Source organism: Strix uralensis, chromosome 24, assembly GCF_047716275.1.
Source record: "Strix uralensis isolate ZFMK-TIS-50842 chromosome 24, bStrUra1, whole genome shotgun sequence".
Lineage (NCBI taxonomy): Eukaryota > Metazoa > Chordata > Aves > Strigiformes > Strigidae > Strix > Strix uralensis.
This window is the reverse complement of record NC_133995.1, coordinates 5,590,193-5,607,202: the sequence shown is the minus strand read 5'-3', so window position 1 is coordinate 5,607,202 and position 17,010 is coordinate 5,590,193. Positions and strand designations below refer to the sequence as shown.

Genomic DNA, 17,010 nt, shown 5'->3' with positions numbered 1-17,010 from the left:
TCCTCAGTCCCCAAACATTCCCATGGAGTCCTTCAGCCACTCAGGGACACCCCAAAGGCTGTGACCCACGACGGACCTGAGCACAGATCCATTTCCCCATCAGTTGCCCAAAGCAGTCACTCCCCAACTCACCACCGCTCCTCCTCCCTTTGTCGCTCTTCCAAAGGACTCCCCACTCCATCCCTTCCTTCCCCCAACTCCTTAAACAATATTAAACACTTAATGGCAATTAATACGCTTTAATGCAGGTTTTGGGGCCAACTGGCTGCTTAGAGGGTGCTTAAACCATCAGCCCCTCTCAATCCTGTTGCCCTTGTCATACAAAGTTAGCCGAGCCCCTAATCCAGCCTCCCCCCGTACTCCCTCGAGCAGGCCGAAGGGTATAAAACCTCCCCTGGCACACGGGCACTGCCAACCCTTGATGCGGAGCAGGGTCAGGGCACCACTTCCCATCCCCTCAGGATTTACCGTTGTTCTTAATTTATTTTTTTTGGATTGTGAGGGGGGAAAATCCTTTAGTTGGGTATTTTTCCACATTGAGGGGTGGGGCTTCCTGCTGTTTTGTTTTTTTTAAATTGGGGTTGAAGCAAAGTTAGCTACAAAATCAGAGCAGCTGCTAGAACATTGGCAGGATGAATGGGACGGAAGGTATCAATTTTTACGTGCCTATGTCCAACAAGACAGGGGTGGTGAGAAGCCCCTTCGAGTACCCCCAGTACTACCTAGCTGAGCCCTGGAAATACCGCACCGTGTGTTGCTACCTCTTCTTCCTCATCTCTACTGGTTTGCCCATCAATCTCCTCACCCTCCTGGTCACCTTCAAACACAAGAAGCTCCGGCAGCCACTCAACTACATCTTGGTCAACTTGGCAGTGGCTGACCTCTTCATGGCCTGTTTTGGCTTCACGGTCACCTTCTACACTGCCTGGAATGGCTACTTCGTCTTCGGCCCCGTTGGCTGTGCCGTGGAGGGCTTCTTCGCCACGCTGGGAGGTAAGGGCTGCGGGGTGGGAGCTTGGGTCTAAGGGCCAGGCTTGGCAGTGGGTGATCTTTCTTCTTTGGGGCTTTAGGAGCCCAATTCCACCCCTTCATCATGCTGTCAGGATGCCTGCGATGCCTGCAGTGTCCCTCCTGTGCAGAAAGCCATCTCACAGGCCGCTGCGGTGTTGCAGCTCGTTGCATGGGGCAGCGCTCGCCACGCAAGGCACTGCTTCCCTGCGGCTTAAAGACAGGGATAAAGAGAGAGATTTATGCAAGTTTGATCTTGATGCCAAGACGTGCCCATCTCACAACTAGCAGGGCAGCAGCAAGGAAACGAACCCCAGGAAGGGATCCTTGTTTGCAGGATCAAGCCTGGGGTGATTTGGCCACGCTGCCCAGAACGCATTCAGGGGGTGTCACACCGAAGTGGCATGGCTAGCAGAGACCCACTGGGAATGACCACATCATGTCCTCGAATCAAGGTCAAGCATCTTTGCCAAAAGCCTTTTCTTGGGAAAAGGTGAAGCATTTGGGAGGGTTTGGGGAGGGAAGAGACATCCCCTGGGAGAGGGACCCCACAGAAGGGGCACAGACATGGAGAGGAGGAGTTCAAGACAAGGAGAGGGGTCACAGCTTATCTAGGGGCTAAAGGAAGATGTGGCAGCTTTTAACCAGAAGAGAAGAGCAGCAGCGTGGAGGGGAAGGAGGATTCAGAGTAGCACAGAGCCAGGGAAACCAGGCCCAGGCTCTGCAGCAATTGCTCAGCTCTTGTCCTAGTTGTACCCGATTTGGGTGCCCTTGGGAGCTTCCTTATTTCACTTCTCAGGGACATGAGAGTCGCTAACGCTTCGCCCTGCAGAAAGCCCCCGTGCAAAACAGGGAAAATTCATTTTGCACCCTGTGCCCACGCAGCCAGCCGGGCCCACACAACACCTCGTGATGGATCTGACAACCGCTAATCCTTGCTGCAGAGATCCATAACCACTGTGAGGACTTCACTTTTTTTTCCCTAAATGGGGCAATTTCCTGCAATGATGCTGATCTGGAGGAAAGAAAAAAAAAAAAAAAAAAGGATATTCTGCCAGCCAAAACAAAGCAAAATGTCCTGATCTAAGCCAAGGATTGAGGAAGGGCTTGGTCTTGGGTCAGAAGATCATATGGGTCTGCACCATTTCTGATCAAGTGAGCCTGTGGGCTTTCAGGCAGCATTACCTGCCCTTCCAATGTTTGTATCCAGTAAAGAACAAGGAGGCTCCTGTTCACAGGGAAGAAAGTTTGATGGGAGGCAGTCACTGTGCGAGCAGCAGGTCTCCAGCGAATCCCAGCACAGGGTGTAGTTATCAGCAGATTATCACAGCTGGGGGCATTAGCAGGCTTACAGCACCGACTAAACGCTCCCAATCCCCTGAAGTTTAATTATCCCTTATAAATACATGTGCACGCATGCCCACCCACACAGCCTCCCCCTGATCCAGCACTGGCGGAAGGCTCATGAAATACACATTTACAGGCATCAACAGGTTTGGATGCATCTGGCATCTTTGCCGGAAATTGTGCTTCCTCACGCCCAGGTGGAATTCACCCCCTTGATTTTTAAATTATTAAAAAACCATCACGATCCCCTCCTCCATTGCCAGCATCCCGCTGCGGCACAGACGCTCCCCTCGGCTTCCAGACCTTTTGCACGTTATGGCTGGGAGATTCTCAGTTATTGAGTAGGATGCTGGTTGTCCCTTGCTGATCCCCAACTCCTCAGTTCCCTCTGCTCTTCGCTGCAACCACGAGACCATGAAGGGAAGATCAAGCCCAGAGGAGCTCTTACCACCACCATACAGTCTCTTTCTCTCCCTCCCGCAGGCCAAGTCGCCCTGTGGTCCCTGGTTGTCTTGGCCATAGAGCGCTACATCGTCGTCTGCAAACCCATGGGAAACTTCCGCTTCTCCACAACCCACGCCATGATGGGCATTGCTTTTACCTGGATAATGGCCCTTTCCTGTGCCGCTCCACCCCTCTTCGGCTGGTCCAGGTGAGTCAAAGGATGCTCAGCAGCAGCCCCAGCTGCTCTGTAAGCACACCAGTGGGACAGGGGATGCACTTGTGGCTCAGATGTGAAACTCCCTGGGCTCCAGGCGAGCGAGGCAATGGGGTGAGTCAGAACAGAAATGGGACCTCAGTCTCACGATGGCTTGGTGTCCCCTAACCAAAGGCAGCCACAGGCTCAGCATCTCCAGCTGCAATAGCCCTTCATGTTCCCTTTATGCTCTGCAGAGAAAGGGGCTTCGATAGGCACAGCTCGCCTCACCCGTGCTGTGAAGAGCCCATTTCTCCCTGCAGACGACAAAGAACGTTCGGACAACCAGGCCGGCAGGGAAAGCTGCTCCGGGGGTGCAAACCTGGGCTTGCTGATGTGCTGCCACACCAGCATTGTTCCTGGCAGCTCCGCAGCACCTTTCCCAGCACCCTTGCCCCTCTCCCCACGAGCCCATCTGTCCCACTCCCAGCACCAAAGCACATTTCAGCCCCCCACCAACAAATGCCCCTCACCAAAAACAGGCAGTGCTGGCTGCTCACACCACAGGCTGCTCACTGGCTCCAGCGAGTGGGTTCTCTGGGCAGCCAAAGCCTATGTCTGGCTCTTGCATGTACCCGCATCCCTGGCTGGCAGCTGATGCAGCAGCCAAAGGCCCCCTGGAGTGTAAGGGAGGAGCTGAGGAGATGGAGGCAATTTCTCTAATGCTGCAGCTCCAGCCCTTCCTGACACCCCGCTGCAGAGCTGCTCTGTGGGGTCATCGCAAGCCCCTACCAGCCCTTTGGGCATGTGCAAGAGGTGGCTTTGGGGCAGCAAAGTCCCTTCACCATCCACCTGCGATGAGGCACAGAGACATGGTCCCTCTCCAGCCTTGAATTGGGATCCCTGCCCAGGCAGCTGGTCCCTGGCTCCCAAGCAGACCTGAGCTGCATCCCTTTGAGCCAGGGCCCCTCCAGCCACAGGCTGTGCATCCCTCCACCCTGTGCAGCATCGGGGACAAAGCCCACAAGAGCTTGGACGCACCAAGCTGGTGGGTCTCATCCCCACTCAGCATCCTTCAATCTGCAGAGGGAGGGCAGGTGGCTCCCAGCAGGCGAGTGCTCAGCCACGTAGGAAGGAAATAAACAGCCCATTCCCTGTGAGAAAGAGCGAGTGTGACAACAGACCGATGCCATATGCCCCAGCACAACACATCGGCAGGGCTCATGCTGGCCCCAAAGGTGCTGCGCGCTGCAGAGCCAGTGAGACTGGGTGCACAGGGCACAGAGGAGAAGCGAGGGAAGAGCTCACCCAAAATACACATGTCCCTCCTCAAGCACCGTCCATCCTTGGGGAATTTGGTCCCTAAGTTGATCCCCTCTTGTCCCCAGGGAGGGTCCTGGCAAGGATCCTAACCTTTCTCACTGGCAGATACATACCGGAGGGGATGCAGTGTTCCTGTGGCCCTGACTACTACACCCACAACGCCGACTACCACAACGAGTCCTACGTCCTCTACATGTTCATCATCCACTTCATCATCCCAGTCATGATAATTTTCTTCTCCTACGGGTGCCTCATTTGCAAAGTCCGAGAGGTAACGTTGGGAGGAGGCATGGGGGGCTAATGGAGACAGGGTGGGCAGCTCGGGCAGGAGAAGGAGGTGGTCCTGGGGCAGAAAGCTGCACGGTGCCCCTCACCACCCCCTCTGCCCGCAGGCAGCTGCTCAGCAGCAGGAATCGGCCACAACCCAGAAGGCCGAGAAGGAGGTGACAAGGATGGTGATCCTCATGGTGCTGGGGTTTATGCTGGCCTGGACGCCCTATGCTGTGGTGGCGTTCTGGATCTTTACCAACAAGGGAGCAGACTTCACCGCCACGCTCATGGCAGTACCTGCCTTCTTCTCCAAGAGCTCCTCCCTCTACAATCCCATCATCTATGTCTTCATGAACAAACAGGTGAGATGCCCATCTCGTGCAAGGTGAGCCTCTGCCCTTGGCTTACCAGCACGTCTGGGATTACCGCAGGCACCTTGCTCTTTCCCAGAAGTGGTTGAATCAGCCTGGGGGGAGCAGCAAGCTCAGGGTCTGCTGGGGGCTCTTGGTCCCACAGCACGTCCCCGCTGGCCCTTGATACCATCGTTCTCCATTTCTCTCCCCTCTTCAGTTCCGTCATTGCATGATCACCACAATCTGCTGCGGCAAGAACCCCTTTGGGGATGAAGACATCTCCTCCACCATAGCCCAGGGCAAGACCGAGGTCTCCTCCATCTCCTCCAGCCAAGTATCACCTGCATAGACCATGGACAGTTTGAACTGGGGTGATCCGCCAAGCTCGGGGACCAAGCCAGACACCCACAATTTCATTTCATACTGTCACTCCCTTGTGCAGAAACACCCTCCCCGGCACGAAAAGTGACCTGTGCATGTACTGCAGTAGCTCCCCCACCTCGGGCAGGCCCCCAGCCCCGGGCACGCTCACTGGGACACCCCTGCACCCACCGGTGCGAGCACGGCACACTGAGCTCTTCCACACTGACACAGCCCCTTGCAGGGGAGCCCAGCTCCCTTCCCCAGCTCCCAGGAGCTGGTCAGCATTTGGGGACTGTCCCTACATTTCCTGAGCACCAGCAAAACCCCCTGCTTTGTTCACATCATGTTAAAACAGCAGCAGCCAGTGGGAAACCCCAAACTGTGATATTTTCCTCCCTGCCGCCCTGAAACGCGCTCCCCGCTAGCATCCCCTTTCCCTGGCACTCAAGGGAGTGTCGCAGAAGTATTCAGGCCTCATTTGCAAAAACTAAGTACACCAACAAAGCACCGGTGCAGAAGCCCTAGAAGCATGAACCCATGGCTGGAGTGGTCCCGACTGCCCCTTGGCAGTGCCCGAGCCTGGGGCTCGCCGGAGCTGCGCACCCCACTGCTGGCACAGCCGATGGAAATCAATACCCGTAGTCTTCATCAATCAATATAACAAATGGAGCTGTGAGCAGCCTTCGCTTCAAGCCTCACTCCCTGTATCCCCAGGACAACACTGTAGATATATTTTTTTTGTCTTGGAACCTGTAAATATTTGCTCACATACTTTGAAGTCTCTATCTTTCTCAGCCCTTTTCTTTCTCCTCCTCCTCCCGACTCCAAGACAGAGAAACCGTCTTTCACCTTGACTCCTGCCGGCCGGACACGCACGGTCAACCTTGGAGGGTGGGACCGGTACCCAAGCACTTTCCTGTACATATTTTATAAATAAATAATATCGTGTCAACACAAGGACTTCTACGGTCAAGAAGTAGGGATTAAAGAAATAAACAGAAGCAGTACAGAGAAAATTACAGATGCTCAGTCCTTGTCCTTTCTCCTGGACTGCGTTGACAAGTTGCTGGTGTCCAGCCAAGCAAACACAATGCTGCTGTTGGAGACGCAAGCCCGGAGCTGTCTCAAAAGCCACGGGAAGGGGGATCTGTGGGTTAGTCCAGCCCAGATCACAGAGGGCAGAGCGGTGACCATCCTCAGCAAGTGACAGCCCCGATGATAGCTGGAGCACCAAAGGAGTTTAAAGGCAAAGAGACACACAGACAGGCCACAGGACAGCCGGTACCACCATTTGTACCACGGCCCTTGCTGCCCAGCCTACCACCAGCCATTATTTTTTCGTCCTTTAATATTTAAGTATCCCCCACGTAGTCTTAAATAAAGCTTCAGCAGAGAGCTTTTTGCAGAGTTCAAGTTCCCCTCCCTGCGGGGCCCTTCGAGTCAGCGTCGTTAAGGAATTGGCAGAGTCAGGGAAAAATTGTTCCCTGTGTCAGTGAATTTGTTACCGAGCTGGCTGGAGAGCAAGCCCGAGCACATTCATTGCCGGAGCTCTTGCCCTCTGCCACCCTCCCCGTTTAGCACACACGTGTCCTCTCTCAGGCATTCTTCCTCCTTTTTTTGGTCCAAAGCAACCAAAAATAGTGGGAAGCCCAAGGCTCACCCCTGGGATGGGAATGCAGGAATAGAAGCCACCTTTTCCTCCAAACCACCAGTGCAGCTGTGCCCTGGAGGGGTGGGTGGTGGAAAAGGATGCTGCCCCCAGCCCCAGCTCTCCAGGCACCCTCCTGCCTCCACACCCAGAAGGTCTGCGCCTGCATCCATCCAAATCTGGGGTTCCTGGCCAGGGCCCGACACGGGGGTCACCGCAGGAGCAGGTCTCGGCACCACTCCTGCACCGACAGGTATACTGAATAATTCATGGCCCTCTCTCCCCCGTTCTCAGGAGCCTCCTTTCCTTCGCCTACAAAGCAACAAGCCCATTTCCTTTTGTTCTGTGAAGCGAGGGAGAAGCAGAGGAGCAGAGGCACCGGGGCTTTTTTATAGTGAGTGATTGAACACGCCGCGTGCAAAGGAGGCCTCCTCGGCATTGCTTATCTCACCCCCTGGACTTTTGAGTGTAATATATTATGGAAACGCAACCCTCCATAACCACACGCCCTGAACAGAGCACGGTGCCTGGCTGTGTATCCCCCCCTCCCCAGCTTTTTTTTCTTTTTTTAAATGCTGCAGTTATAGTGGAGGGCTGCTCGCCTTTTGCTGCCATGCAACGACACTGGAAGAATTCGCAGCGATGTGGCAGACCCTGGAGGGGGATAACAGCAGCCTATGACCCCTAACAGGGAGCTCCGGAGATCTGGGGACCAGCTCGGGGAGGGCAGAGAGGGATTTCCCACGCGCAGGAGAGGGATGGAGCAGTGTCCCGGCCCTGTGGCTCGCTGGGCAGATGGCAGCAGCGATGCCTTCTGGCCACACTCACCAGTTGTGCCACGGCCCGTGACACCGCGGCAGCTGAGCCAGAGCCCTTCGCAAAGCCAGCAGAGGTCACAAGCACCCAGCCCACCCCAGGGATGCTTTGCAGAGGGAATTATCTCCAACGGAATAGTTTTACCTCCTTGGTGCATCTACCCCGCTGCAAGGAGCCTTCGTGGGGTGGATATTGCCTGGACAGGCTGTGTGTGCGTAGTGCCCCGAGTGTGGCTGGCTGGTGATGCTCTTGAGGTACAGGCAGCTTGAAATCAGGCAGGTTGAAGTCATCCCTGATGCAAAGGAGGAGCTGCTTTATTTGGGGTGGAGGCTGCCAATGGAAATAAAAAGATAAAGCCACCCCAAGAGCGCAGCCCTTCTCCATCTGGGGTGGCCCCGCAGCTGATGATGATGCTTGTCTCCCCTTGAGCAAATCCCTGCAAAAAATTAAAGCCTCCAAGTTGCAGCACTGGTTTCTCCAAAACTGCAGGGGTAGGGGAGGAGTGTGGCAGCCAGACAATCTGCAACCAAAAGCTGAAACCTCATCCAGTCCTTATCGATTCAGCCGTTCAGTAGCAGAAAGAATCTCATCGAAGGGGTTTCTCTTTTTGTCCACCCCTCCTTGTTTTAAACACTGTTTTTTGGAGGTGTTAAGTCATAATTTTCTTGCAACTGCCCTCCAGGCTATGCTCCCCTCATTTTTCAAATCCAGGGACTTTTAAAGATGTTCTTTATCGATCCAACACTTATTTATATGCAAACAATAGGAGAAGATGGTTAGTTCAGTTATTAAATTTAGAGAGCTGGCAAAAGCCATCAGAAGATATATCACTTAATGGGAGATTAAGAGGGAAGCAGCAGGAGCCCAGATTTCTGACCCAGTGTTTCAGATTGTTTTGTATATGTGTATCTATGTATTTTTACTGCTCAGATGGCAACATAATAAAATGATACAATTGTGCACTTTGCTCACCAGGTTTTATCACTAATTGATTTTGCAACAGCTCATCTAACCTCAATTCCAAAGGCTTTTATGTGGGCTCCAAAGGGGACTATCCTGTCCAGTGGCAGCTCTTGGCAGAAGGAAAGTCAGGGCTGGGGGCTGCAGCCAAACCAGGGAGCACAATGGGCACAGGGAAGAGCTCGAGCTTCATCCCACCATCCTCAGCGAGACAGAGCTTGGGCACCATCCCCTCGCCACCCTTGGCGTGAGGAAGTCAGGCCCAGCCTCTTCCTCAGCCCAGCCCATGGTGTTTGCATGCCCCAGGCAAAACTGCCCAGGGCTTGGACCTTGTGGCAAACTGAGCCAGCCGAGAAGCTGTGCAGGATTGGACCTGGCCCCATCCCGGAGAGCTGGTGGCACATGTGTCACTCCTCACCCTCTCTGCTGGGACCGTGGTGTGCTGTCACTGCTGCTGCTGCTGCTGCTGCTGCAAGTAAATCAATATTTCCCATGATTTGGAAAGGCAGACAAATGGGAACCTGATTTCAAGATTCCTTAACTCATTTTCATACAGTTAAGCTTTAATCCATCTTCATTACGTTTCCTTTTCACTGAAGCTGCTCATATTACAAGGACAAGACACACAGTGACAATTATTTGTTCTTTAAAATTTGATGAACTTCATATACAGATTGGATCTGGGCACAGCAGAACAGCTTGGCGTATCCACGAAATAACCATTTGGGTAAATAACCTGGGGCAGGAGCTACCCTATATGAGCCCTTGGAGAACCCACACCATTTCCATATGGGAAATCTCCATGTGCACCACCCCCAAGGAACTGGGAGATCCCCAACCCAGCCACAAGGTCCCAGCCTTGAAAAACCATTCAGGACTTCTCTCTTTCCACTTTTCCATAAATACAGTGATATTTTCAGACATCGTTTGCTTGCAGTCAGCAGGGATCATTCCAGCATCACTCATTCATAGCAGGTAATTGCACACAGAGCAGGTACCGTCACCTTCTCCAGCGCCGCTGGCCTGAGGTTGCTCAGCAGGCCCTGGCTGCTACCACCTAAATTCACATTCAATTGAGGAAAGCAGCCAGACTTAGCCAGGAAACCGTGACAGCTGGAAATTCAGGCCCAAAGGGCATTTCAGTGCCTAACTCTTATCCCCGCTGCAGCTGGGATTGCTCCTCCTTAGCGGGGTATTGCTGTCTGTTTTAGGAAAACCGCAGTAATTGGCTCCATTCATTTAAAATCAGTTATCATTTGTGCAAGCAGCAGTCAGGGGAAAAGCAGCTTGTAATTAATAACATCCCTAATTTAGGAGAATCCACAGGGATGAGGAGGGAGAGCTCAGCAAGGGGCTGTTCTTTGGCCCTCGCCTCCTCCCTGTCCCACGGTGGCTGTGGGTGCAGCCCAAAACCCCACGCCAAGGTGCTGGGACAGGCGCAGGGTGTGAGGCTGCACAGTTTGAGACAGGATCCTAGCCCGGTGCCATGCCATACAGCACTCATCCTGCCCCGGGGCTGATCCCCTTCAGGCTGGGACGTTGCTTTCTGGGGTCTCTCCTGGGATATATTTATCACGTCAGAGAGCAGAAGTGGCAGCCGGGATGCCGGAGGGTCTGGGTCTGTCTATTTGTCTCTGCCAAAGGAAAAACGTCTCCTTGTCTGGCCACACCAGGAGCCCTGGAAACAGCAAGATTAAGATTAAAAAACTCTCCCCTTCCCACTGTGCCATCACACTCACAGGCTGGGGGATCCAAATCCTACGCCAGCCCCTTTCAGGGGTGCATGGACCCCAGTACCATGGGGAGAAGCTGCCCCTCAGGGGAAAAACTGTTGGGGTTACAGCTTGGGAAAGGCCAAAATTTCCCCCTGCCAGTGCCAGGGGACGTGCAAGGGGCACATTGCAGCACCCCAACAGCCTCTCCTCCACAAAGCTGAACCAGGGAGACCCAGGCAGTGTTTGTACCCCCCAGGAGGGTGCCTGAGCACCCACATTTGTGCCACTTTCCAGAATGAACATCCCCAGCCTGTGCCAAGGCTCTCTGAATCCATCACCACTGCCTGTGTCACATTAGCAGCAATAAAAAGATTCAAACAGCAATTCCTTACTTTTATGAACAAATGGCCCTGGATGGATGATTCAGGCAGCATTCAATTTCCAGAAGAAAGTGTCAGCAAAAACCCAGCCTCTTTCATGTAGGTGGATAACTGCAAATAAAAGTAGGGAATTATTAGCACTTAATACTTGGTGGGTTTTTTACTCCCTAGTGCTCTTCTCTGGTAGATGCCAAGCACTTCAGATAAACTAACAGGCAGGGGGGCCCTTGCTGAAGGGAGATTCACAGATTGCAGTGATGGCTCTGGGCACTGAGACCATCCCCATGCAGCTGCCAGGACTCTCCTCCAGCCTGTCCCCTCCAGAGCCCGTTTTTTTTTCCCCTCCCCACAGCCCCTTCTCCCATCTCCTCCATGCCCCATCCATCCCCTCCTCACCCCTGACCTCCCATTGACAGCTCGCTGCCACCAACATGGGAGCCTCAGGTCCTCCCAGCCCCCGGTGGCACGAGCCCCCAGCCCCGGGGGGCTCCAGGGCAACTTCCCATGAACCCAGGGCTGCTCCTGCCTGTGAACACACCAGCCTCCTCCAGACTCTATTTCTCCTTCATCAAGACCGCCTATATTTTTCTTGTTCATCAGACTGACAAATGGGCAGAAAACAGACTTCTGGCTATTTCCTGCGCAAGCTGCCCACTCCTCCTCTCCCCTTGGTGATGACTGAGAGCTGAAGAAGCAGGAATAGCATATAAATTTCCTCCCTCCTTTAATAAATACCTCTATTACCTAGCGCGTTCTCCCAGCTCTCTCCAGCTGGCTGCTGCAGGCTCCTTCTCGCTCGCTTGGTGGCTTGCTGCCCGCCAGGCAGACGTGATAAACTGAAATTTTCATTTCTATGGGGAATAAACAGCAGGACTGAGCTCGGCTGGCCGAAGGGGCTGGGAGCAGCACAGGAGGGGAGAAACCCACTCTCTGGGGTCTGGCTGCAGCTTTGCATCACCACGCAGGGAGCCAAATGAATCTATTTATTAGGGAAGGTGGAGTTGGGGCTTGTCTGACTGCATGGCAGCAGATCGTGTCCTCTCTTCAGACACCCTGCCCTGGTCCGGAGGGGGAGGAGGATTCCCACAGCCCCCAGGGACCCCGGCGCTGAGGGTGCAGCTGGGCTCATCCCAGGCACTGCCGTGCGCCTTGGGATGGGCCTGAGATTTAATGCAGGAAGGGAACAAGGAGAAGCCATGCTTAAAATCTCACCAAGTCGGTGCAGGGGGAGCAGAAGGGTTTGATGGCAGAGAGAAAGCCATGGCAGAAGTGATTTGCACTGTGGTCAGCAGCAAAAGCGGTCTCCTGAGGCAGCTTCTTTCTGCTCAGGAGCAGAAGTGATTGCAGGTGACTTCTGTTGGAAAAATGCTGATGGCAGAGAAAGCTGTGACATCTCGGGAAAGGTGAAATGCCCGTCTGCCACCCCTGCAGAAGGCTTCGAGCACAAGGAGAAAGCAGGGCACCCAAAGGAAAGGCATTGTTGAGGTAGGGGATACAAAGAGAGACCCCACACCCATGTTGGAGCTCCAGCTCAGGGCCTCTGGAGAGCCCATGCTGGCATGGCTGGGGTGGCAGGGGATGGTGTCTCGGTAGCCCTGCAGCTAAGCAGCCTCCTCCAGCAAATCCAGGGTGCCCCAACCTCCTGGGTCTACATAACTCCCTTCTGCTGGGGGCACAGAGCAGGAGGGGAGACAGCCCCCAACTCACACCCACAATGCAATCAGTAACATTTGGACAACGTAAACCATACCAAAAAAGCCATAAAAATACAGAAGCCAGATGAAGCGAGCTACAGACCTTGGGGCACAGGGCAATCTGTATGATTTTCAGCAAGATGAGAGCATCCTTGCAGTGGAAACCCCCACGGGTGTCACTTGACATCAGCGCAGCTCTGCGGGCACCATTGCATCTCTGCCGCCCAGAGCTCCTGCCCAGGATGCGTCAGCGCCATGCGACAGCTTGTTTACTGAGAGGCCCTGCCCAGAGGCAACTCCTAAACACATTTCACTCCATATGATGCTACAAAGCATCGTGCGAGGGGCAGGATTTGTCCCCTGCCTTGCTTTACTGAACAGCCTTGGCACGCGTGCCTGAGCGGGGCGTCCGAGAGTGTCCCATGCAAACCCGACTGCTCCACCCCACTGAGGCCGCCTGGATTCCCATCCTCAGATCCAGTGCACAAATTAAAACAAGCCACAAGGCTGGGAGCCTGATCCCTTGCTGGGTTTCTCCTCCCTTTATTCCTAACCCTCTCCAGCTGCTGTTGGGGTCACCCAGGACAAGGCTTACTTTGTCAAATGAAGAAAGCACTGCAGCAGGGCAGCAGAGACCTTGCTCCATCCCTGCCCCAGCTGGTCTGTGAGACAGGTAAAAGCCACCGGCTTTTTACACACCCAGTATCGCCAACAGGCCCTCAGGGATCAGGCTACCCCCTCTCTGCATCGGGCACATCCCCTGTGCTTTGTGCAAGCGGAGCTGCTGCAGTCCCACCATCCCTTCTCCCACCCACCAAGCAGGCAGCGCTGCTGTCCCTGTTCCCTCCAGAACAACGTTCTGCTGCAGCCCACGAGCCGCCCTTGGCTGCCTTCGCCCTCGCAACTGGATTGATGGCAGTGCTTTGCTAAGCCTGAAAAAAACCCACTTTAAAAAGGAGTATTAGGGGGTGGTAGCCACCCAATTTCCCCCATAGCCGGCACTTGGTGTGTCTCATCTGTTTCCTGGAGTCTATTTAACTTCTAAATTTAACAAGCTCCTAAACAAGTAATAGCAGCAAGTGGCAGCGCCTGGCTCCCAACCTGCAAGTGGCATTTCAGGGGCCAGGCCGCCATCAGCACAAGCAATGGGAAATTTCTCAAATGTCTCTTTGATTTATGGCTCTAGTTAATTCTCCAGGAGGCCTGCAAGCTGCCCCAAGTGCATGAAACCTCAGAGGGATAAATAATTTACCAGGTGGTTAAATATTCTTTAAAGTCTAGAGAACGTCAGCAGGAGCGCAGATTTTGGGGAATAACACAAAAGTAGAGATTGAGGACAAAAAGAGGGGGAATGGCCCGAACTGGGCACTACCGTCAGCTTAGTGCTGAAGAAGCACTAAAATGCAGCAGCAGAGCCAACACTGCAAGAAGGAAAGGACCAGGATATCCCATCGCTGCTGCATCTCCATCCAGCAGGATCAGACACAGCAGGGAGCAGGCTTGGCCAGGGGTTTGAGGGGAATATCCCACCCAGATGTGCCCCGCCAGCTGTGCAGCGCAGATGCGCAGCGTGGGCTGCTCTGCTGGTGCCAAAAGCTTTTATTAAATGGGGAGCAGAGAGGGAAGCAGGGGGAGGCAAACGGAGAGGCCGCCTCGCCTGGCAGGGCTCAAGCAAAGCCACATCTTGCGTTGGGCGATGCTGACGCTCAGTGCGGAGCAGCTCCAGAATGTGCCCGGCACAGGCTGGTGCCCTTGGAGGCCCTGGCATTTCGGCAGCAGATGCTTGATGAAATGGGATGTCAAGGGGATGATTCCCACCTCCTCTTGCTCTTTTACCCCCCCTGAGATCCTGCCGAGGTACTGAGAGCAGGGAGGCTCTTACACCCTGCGCTGGAGGGGAACGACCAACCTTTGGGCTGATGCCGGAGGAAGACCATGGTGCAAGAGCCACCGCCGACCGAAGCGGAGGGATGGAGAGGAGAAACCAAAGTGCCCCCCTGCAAGCCTCCCAGCACCATTTCAGCCTCAGGTCAGGATGTTTTGGGACTTCCAAGAGCAGCAGGGCAACCCCAAGCCCCACCGGCAGCCCCGAGCCCCACCAGTAGCCCACGGTGCGTGGCAGGAGCCCACGGCACATGCAACCTCCCCACGGCACCGGGGCTGGCTGCCGGGGAGCCCGGGAGAGGTAGATGGCAGCAAAGCCTATTTCTTGCAGCAGCCGGGATGCGACAGCCCGGTCCCCACTCAGACGCCATCCAGCCATGCAGGCCACCGCACCGAGTGGGTGTCTACAGACAGTCCACTCCTTTGCTTTACCCACAGCCTGAGTTTTCCACCACAGCTCCTTTTCCCCAGGTTTCTCTCCTTAAACATGATTCAGAGTTCAGGACAGATCTTAATTTCTCCTTGGTTAGGATGTGTCAAGCAAATTAGCCAGCCAGGTGTATTTAAAACACCTCTGTGCCTGGTGCTCAGCTCCTTGCCTGCCTCTCCTCCTGTCCCCTCATCCCCGGAGCAGGGAGCTGGTCACCCCTGGGTACCCCTGCAGCAGTGCCCAAGCTGCCACCCTGAGTTCAAGTTTAGGGGGGGACAGTGACTGTCCTTTCAGGGAACACACGGCATTTCGCTGCAGACAACCTGTCCTGCTCTCCCCTCGCAGGGAGGAGATGACCAACCCCATTCCCTCACTACGTCTCCAATCGTCCTCCCCAGCCCTTTGCTGAATTTTTCCGGTGCCTGCTGTGGCTCAGCGCATGATTGAACAAACCAAGCAATGCTTTAAGGAACAGGTTCCCCCCAAATCCTTCCCCAGAGGAGCCCTGTGGGGTCCCTGCCCCTGTGGGTCCCACGCTGATGGGGAAGATGGGCAGGTCTGGCTGATGAAGACTGGGAAGGGGAGCCCACACTCAGTCCCAGTGGGTTTCTCATAAGTGCCCCTGATAAATGGATAATGAATAATTCACTTTTGGCTTTTGCTTTATGAAGTATTCATTGCATTCAGGCTTCCTGAAGTAATTAACTATCCTATGAGCCCTGTGTAACACAACCCGGCCACAATCCATCTTCAACACTTCATTAGCAGGTCCCCACACCACTTTAATAAATTAAAGTGGAACAAATACACAAACAAAGCTTTCCCCTCGCTGGGACACCCCAGCCCCCAGGGAGACTAAGCCATCACAGCCCCAGCGGAGGGAACTTCCACGATGGGAACACGTGGGTGGGTGCCAGGGTTGGACCGGCACAGGACAGGCACCGTGGTGCTGGGGACAGGCCACATATCCCCACCACAATGAGGGATTTTTTGCAGCTGGCTCAAGACAACTGGTTTCTCCAATCCTGACACACTAAGGCCTGAGCTCTCAGCAGTCCTGGGGCACTAGCACCCCCAAAATCAAGCCATGCAGGGGTCTCCAGCAGAGACCTCCCCTTTCAGACCAAGGCTGTCCCCTCTTCTTGCAGAAATAATACAAAATTTTACCCCTTCTCCCTACCCAGCTGCAACACCCCACCACAGAGTTACTCACTTTGGCTTCCCAGCTCACCCATCTCATGGCCCCAGCACTCCAGGCTGTCGTCACCACTCCAGGCCCATCCCACCCCACATCCAACAAGGGACAACGTGGGCTGGATCCATGCATCTAGTTTTGCCCCACTTTGGGCAGCCCCAGAGAGACCCAAGTCACTCACGCAGCCACCACCACCGGTCTCAGCCCAGAGGTGAGCCCACCACAAGGTGACACAGCCAGCAATGAGCACAGACAGGAGCGAGACTCATCGCTTTGATAGATGTATAAAAATTTCCTCCAGCCACTGTTGCTGAGTCAGCCTTTCTGACTTCTATAATTTACAGCAATAAACAGCAAGATAAGAGCAGGCGCATGTGGGACACGGCTAACCTGGGCGTGATGAGCGATGGCTCTGCCAACAGCCCTGCTTGCAGGGATGGCACCAAGCTCAGCACGTAATTAAAGCTGGCTTCTGGAGCCGAGCTCAGCTTGCACCAGAACGCTCAACGCCAGCCCCTGACTGCAGAAGGAGCTCAGCAGAAGGGGCAAGTGCCAAACCTCAGCACCGGGGTCTCCTGCATAGGTTCTACAGGGGCTCTACCAAAGCCCCAGGGGGCATTTTACCAGCCCCAAGATCTCTGCACAGCTACACCAGCTCCTCTCCCTGCAAAGCCTCCCCATGTAGCAACCAGCCCTTTATCAAGGGCAAAGTCCCAGGTATGCCCTGACTGCTGCTAATCTCCAAATCGCCCCAGCTGGGGCTCAGCCCCCTTCTCACACCCACCAGGGCTATCAGCTCCTTTTCTTGCCCTGCTGCCACCCCCAGCTGGCTTTACCCCACTCCCTGCCCTCCCCAGCAGCTTCATGCCACTTTTTCCCTGTTTTTTTTGAGGCAAGTGGGGCTGCTGGTCTTGTCATCTCCACTACCACTTATTGCTGCTAAAGATGCATATTCCCAGGGTCCAGGCCTTGCCCTTGCCCATCACG

The 17,010-nt window shown here is 54.5% G+C and overlaps 1 protein-coding gene across 1 annotated transcript; it reads left to right on the top strand.

Annotated features, from left to right (window-relative positions):
- Nucleotides 1-503: 503 nt before the first annotated feature.
- Nucleotides 504-6,183, top strand: LOC141954168 (green-sensitive opsin). Its single transcript, XM_074893436.1, has 5 exons — nt 504-993; nt 2,839-3,007; nt 4,421-4,586; nt 4,708-4,947; nt 5,156-6,183. The coding sequence occupies exons 1-5, from the start codon at nt 633-635 to the stop codon at nt 5,285-5,287; spliced, it is 1,068 nt and encodes a 355-aa protein (XP_074749537.1). The 5' UTR covers nt 504-632; the 3' UTR covers nt 5,288-6,183.
- Nucleotides 6,184-17,010: the final 10,827 nt, after the last annotated feature.